General features: G+C 30.8%; 1 protein-coding gene across 1 annotated transcript in view; it reads left to right on the top strand.

The window, feature by feature from the left end:
- The window catches only part of LOC100949794 (low-density lipoprotein receptor-related protein 1B-like), a gene marked incomplete at its 3' end in the record, with an annotated part of 1,553,965 nt that overhangs the window by 1,545,839 nt on the left and 1,496 nt on the right, over positions 1–6,630 (top strand). Inside the window, exon 39 of the mRNA XM_003793025.1 lies at positions 3,879–4,068. Coding sequence (XP_003793073.1) covers positions 3,879–4,068 — 190 coding nt within the window. The remainder of the gene's footprint in view (positions 1–3,878; positions 4,069–6,630) is intronic.

Here is a 6,630-nt window from a genome sequence, read left to right as displayed (position 1 = left end):
TGTGTGTACCTTCATATCAGTACCAAGTTTTTTTGGTTACTATGGACATGTAGTATAATTTGAGCCATATTTGTTCTTTTTGCGTAAGATTAATTTGGCTATTTGGAATCTTTTTTGGTTTCATATGAATTTTAGTATTATTTTTTCTATATCTGTGAGAAATAACATTGGGATTTTGATGGGAATTGTGTTGGCTCTATAAATCACTTTGGTAATATGTACATGTTAACATTATTGATTCTTCCAATACATGAGAACAAACATTTCATTTGTTTGTGCCATTTATGATTTTTTTTAATCAATGCCTTCTAGTTCTCCTTGTAGAAATCTTTCCCTTCCTTGATTAAGTATATTTCTAGATATTTAATTTTCTTTGCAGATGTTGTAAATGGTATTGAGTTTTTGATTTGACACGCAGCTTGACTTTTATTACTGAATAGAAATGCTATTGATTGGTATAAATTAATTTTGTAACCTGAAATTTTACTAATTTATATTTGAGTTCTAGGAGTATTTTGGTGAAATCTTTAGAGTTTTTTAGGTATAAGATTATGTCAGTGGAAAACAGGGATAATTTGGCCTCTCATTCTGCAATCTGGATGCCCTTCATTTCTTTCTCTGGGCTATTTGCTCTGGCTAGGAATTCCAGTACGATGTTGAATAGAAGTGCTGAGGTGGGCACCCTTCTCTTGTTCCAGTTCTTACGGGGAGTGTTTTCAATTTTTTCCCATTCAGTTATGATGTTGGATATGGGTTTGTCATATAATGCTTTTGTAATGTTGAGGTTTTTCCTTCTATGCCTAGTTTTTTGAGAGTTTTTATCATGAAAGGGTGTTGAATTTTGTCCAGTGCTTTTTCTGCGTGATCATCTAGTCTTTGATAGATTGAAGATCTACATGTAATACATGAAATCATAAAAATTCCAGGAGAAAACATAGTAAAAACTCCTCTAGACATCGGCTTAGGCAAAGAATTTATGAGATTTATGAGTAAAAACCCTAAAGCAAATACGGCAACAACAAAAATAAATAAATAAGTCTTAATTAAATTAAGAGGCTTTTTCACAGCAAAGGAAATAATCAACAAAGTAAATTGACAGCCTACAGAATGGGAGAATATATTCACAAACTGTAAGTCCAACAAAGGGATAATATCCTAAATCCAGAATCTACAAAGAACTTAAATCAGCAAGAAAAATAAAAAAAAATCAAAAAATGGGCAAAAAACATGAAAAAAAGCTTTTCAAATAAGATAGACAAATGACCAACAAACAGGAAAAATTCTCATCATTACTAATTATCAAAGAAATTGAAATTAAAATCATAGTATGATACCATCTACTCCTCTCAGAACAGCTATTATTAAAAGGTAAAAAAAAAAAAGACATTGCATGGTTGGTTGTAAGTGAAAAGGTAATGCTCATTTACTTTGGCAAGAACATAAATTTGTACAACCACTATGGAAAGCAGTATTGCAATTCCTCAAAGAAATAGAAGTATTGCTACCACTTGATTTAGCAGACCTACTATCGAATTCAGCAGTCCTACTACTGAATATCAACTCAAAGGAAAAGAAGTAATTTTATAAATGACAACTGTACCTGAATGTTGCAGCAGAATTCACAATAGCAGAGATATGGGATCAATCTAAATGCTAATCAGTTAATGAGTGGAAGAAGAAAAAAATACATATATATACACACACACTTAAAAAAAAGAATATATATCACACGGTGCCAAAAATGTATACATATTTTAAGAAAGAAAAAAAAAGTACTGAAATTGTAATTCTCAGTATATAATAATATTTTTATCTTATATACTGTATCTTATATCTCCTGTAATTGTAAAAGTCAAATGTGGCTTGAGTTTTACAATTTTTAGTACAGTTTTTTCCTTTCTTAAAATGTGTATACATTTTTGTACCCTCTGTATATACACCATAAAGTACTACTCAGCCATTACAAGGAATGAATTCATGTTTTTTGCAGCAATTTGAATGGAACTAGAAATGATTATCCTAAGTGAAGTATCTCAGGAGTGGAAAAACATATATCAGATGTTCTTCCTTATGAATGAGAGTTAACCAAGGCTATCATTTATGTGATAATAAGAATAGTAATGGACTTCGTAAACTAGGAAAGGGGGAGGGTAGAAGAGATGTGAGGAATAAAATGTCTATGTGGTACAATGTATACTGTTCTAGTGGCAGGTACACTGAAAGCCCTTATGTCAGCATGATACAGTTTATCCATGTAATAAAGAATATCTATATCCACTAATTTTTTCAAAATAACAATAAATAAATAAATACAATAATGGAGATTGTACCTGGTTAGTGAAATGAGTTTTATACTCTAATAACCATGGAATTCTATCAACCATATAAAAGAAGCATCTGCTGTATCTCAATATGATACCAATTGGTTTCTTCCTGAATTGGCAGGACGAAGTAACCTGGAGGAAGATCTGTCAAAGTCACTGGAAGAGATGACACAGAATGAGGGTGGATGAATGATTTTCATTTGCCTGGATTTTTTTAGATCTATGCCATTTTCTCATTATATTTGTAAATGATGAAAGAATGTAGCACTCAAAATAATAATAATAGACTCAACTGCATTTCTGAAATGAATTTGGATTTAATGATTTAATGATTTAATAATTAATACTTGAAACACCTTTATCAACATCCTACCCACTCAGTCCAAATAGAGCACTATAAGAACTACATAAAAGGGGAGGAGGGTGGCAATTGGTGTGCTCCCTAACAGGCGTGATGTAAGGGTATATGGCACACCTTCTGGGTGCAGGACACTACTACAACAGGGACCTTACCTAACAAATGCAGTTAAACTGATTATTTGTACCATCATGTTGATCTGAAATAAAAATACATAACCACATAAAATTAGCTTAACTGAATATATTATATATTTTTTCATAATTTCCCTTCTACCATACCTAGCCTAGATTGTCATTAATTATCCCATGATTCCTTCTAAATTGTTTTGATAACTAAGTGGAAGCTTATTCATGGTAAATTACTAAGTTGTACAGTTTTCCCAGAGTAAAACAGGTTAAGACTAATGAGTTATTTGTTTACAGCTTGGTATAGATCAAAAATAAATATTCAGTGTTATAAACCCATCTCCAAATAGTGGTGTTGTTAAGGACATAAGCTTTTGGAAGCAGGCAATCTTAGGGTACAAATTTTGCTTTAATTTTATCAGTCCTATAACATCAGTTTCAGTTTCATTTGCAAGCAAAGAGGAACAATCAAACTTCACAAAGTAGATTTATACATACAATAAAATGATATATTCAAAGGAGTTTGCGTACTTTCTAGTAGGTAGGCATCATCCAATAAATGGTAGCTATTCATTATATTATTATGGGATTTTCTGTGCTGCATATAGAAGAAGGAACAAATTTCAAAATTTAATGCCATGAAATAAACCTGGTTCAAAATTTGATTATTCTTTTGCATTCTCACAAAATCCTATTGGCTTTCCAAACTAAATAGTACACTTTGTAAACCTAGAAACAGCTCTTTTCATCTGACTATTTTCATAAGACTTGAATAATTCCTCACACTTTGGGGTTTTTAATTTATTTGCTGAAATGTTTAAGTATTCAATGACATTTTTACAAAAACATTTCCCATGACATTATACCAATTCACAGCTATATTTTGCTGTGTGTAATCAGCCTTCCTATTATAGGCACCAGAATTACTATATTTTTATTTTGGAGAGTTTGTAGAGAAATAAATGGTTGTTAAAACAACAGGCATATGTATATATCTTACATGTTTTTCTGTCTAGAGGCCATGTTTTTTTGTAAATAAAAATGTAAACATTTTTCTTCCCCCATCAGACGTGGGTTCTGTGGAAGGACTTGCCTATCACAGAGCATGGGATACACTATACTGGACCAGTTCAACCACCTCTTCCATCACGAGACACACAGTGGACCAGACTCGGCCTGGAGCTTTTGACAGAGAAGCAGTTATAACCATGTCAGAGGATGACCACCCACATGTACTAACCTTGGATGAATGTCAAAAGTAAGATGTAGTACATTTTAATGTCTTCAGCATAAGTCAAAAGACTATCAGACTATGCTAATTTTAAAAATAATTAATTTAAAAAATGAAAGTTTTCTGTGAAGTTCTTATATAATTCATAAAACTTTTTTCATATAAGAGCACAAAAATGTAAATAGAGACTCAGCTACAAGGCTCCTATATTTTATAAATGACTTCATTAAAGTTACAAAATACAAAATCAGTGTACACAAATCAGTAACATTTCCATATACTGACAATGATCAAGCTGAGAATCAGATATAGAAGGTTAGTCCATCCACAATAGATAAAAAAGAAAACAACACAGGAATCACAGGAAAACATTTAACCAAGGAGGCAAATGATCTCTAGATATCTACAAGAAGTACAAATCACTGACCAAAAAAAAAAAAAAAATTGTAGATGATACATACAAATGGAAAAACATTCCATGTTCATGGATTAGAAGAATCAGTATCATTAAAATTATGATGCAGCCCAAAGAAACCTAGAAATTCAACACAATGTCTATCAAATTACCAATGTTGCTTTTCACAGAATTATAAAAAATAATCCTAAAATTTACATGGAACCAAAAATATCCTGTATAACCAAAGCAATCTTGAGAACAAAGAGCAAAGCTGACTTCAAATCATACCACAAGTTTATGGGAACTAAAACAGTATTGTACTGGTATAAAAATAGACACATACGTGAATGGAACAGATTGGAGAACACAGAACTAATTAAAATTTGAACTCTTTAAATTACAGGTGTCATCTCCATGAGAGATCTATTAAAAACAATTTTAAGTGAAAGAGAAAATGGAAAGGGACAATACTATCATAGAATAGTCATGTTAAGAAGACATTCTGGGCAATAGTTGTGTTGTATCATTCATGTGAAAGTATGGGTAATTATATATTGGTTTCATAATAGTGCTGAGTACATTGGATACTTTTTCTTCTAATCTTGAGATACTTTACTAAGAAGAATATGTTCCAGCTCCATCCATGTAAACATAAAAGAGGTAAAGTCTCCACCTTATAAGTGCATTAATGTACACAGTTAAGATTTAATAAGAAATTAAAAAAGACATTAATGCATAGCTGGTTGGAATTATAAATTTTAAAAAAACTATGAACACATTGAAGCCTAGGGGATATGTTTTCTTTTTAATCAACTAATTTTAACAACTGGGGACTTTGATGATTGAAATATAAAAGAAAAATGGCAGTAACAAAAAAAAAATTGTATACAACTATATTTTCATCATTGGTAATTAAAATAGTCTAAATAGTCTGCATCTGTTTTAGGGCATAGTGTACAGACTTTCAAAGTAATACTTGTAAAGAATTCATGACAAGAAGATATGGTTAGTCTGTAGTAATGAGTGAGTACAAGCAAAGTAGAAAAATGTTGCATTGGGAGGATGCCATGAAGAAAGCAGTCATATAGAAAACTGAAGAGCAAAATATAAAAAAAAATACATCTATGGAGTTTCACATTTACTGTATACACAATGTGGTAAGACTTTATTGACAATTAAAAATGTCTTTTTTTCTTAAATGAAACAAATAAACAAAAATTAAATCAATCTGGCCTTCACTGAGTAGAAATAGAAGAGCTCTTTTTAGATGTGATGAAAGAAGATTGAAGAATAAAATGCAATGACAGATAATCGCTGACCCTGGCCATTTATTTGTCAAAAGAAAGGACTCCATAAATCACTCAGTGTGAAAATAGCTGTAAATCTGGACACTTTTATAGAGGTAGAAGTGAGATCAGATTTAATTCACTTAACTGAACACTTTCATCTTATCCACAGAAACTCTTAAGGTTGAAAGATGTAATGACTTTTTATGTAGCTCAAGTGACTGTTAGCTCAGAGGGACACAGGCCTTCTCTGTTCACACCACTGCCCTGTCACTATCCAGCTTTAGATTGGCTCAGATGCTTTTATCCTCATGGGTCACCAAAAGAATATCAGGACAAAATAAATGTCCTACAATAAGAATGAAAGAATTGTTCAAAGGAATTTATAAGTCAATTTTGAAATAAACATAAGGAAAATAAACATAATCATAATATTATGTATGATAAGTTTCAAGGATTATATATATATATATATGATATGTTTCAAAATTAACACTTACATCTTACATGTAGTGAACTATAAATTATAAGTAAACGTATAAAAATATTTAGTTGAAAAATTATTTGTAATTAAAGTGTAAAGCACAAAAATGAGTTTTTATCATATACAGGCATCAGTGATACATTTAAATCACCATTTTATATTAATTGATTAACATAAATTTTATAATAAAATTCTAAATGGAATTTTAGAATACTATACTTCAAAACTTGGCTTACTTAACTAGTTATTAGTATAAACTTTAATTACTGCTGCTCTCTGGGCCTCTCTCTGTTTTCTCATCTGTGAAATGAGAAGGAGAAATGCAAGAAACATTAATATCTCTAAATTTCTCTTATTCAAAGGCCAGTAATCTAAGAAAATATTACAGATAAATTGTGTATTTAATATGTAAAATTACATGC

The sequence above is a fragment of the Otolemur garnettii genome, unplaced genomic scaffold (genome assembly GCF_000181295.1).
Source record: "Otolemur garnettii isolate 467f Iridium unplaced genomic scaffold, OtoGar3 scaffold00064, whole genome shotgun sequence".
Lineage (NCBI taxonomy): Eukaryota > Metazoa > Chordata > Mammalia > Primates > Galagidae > Otolemur > Otolemur garnettii.
This window is presented reverse-complemented; position numbering and strand designations above follow the sequence as displayed.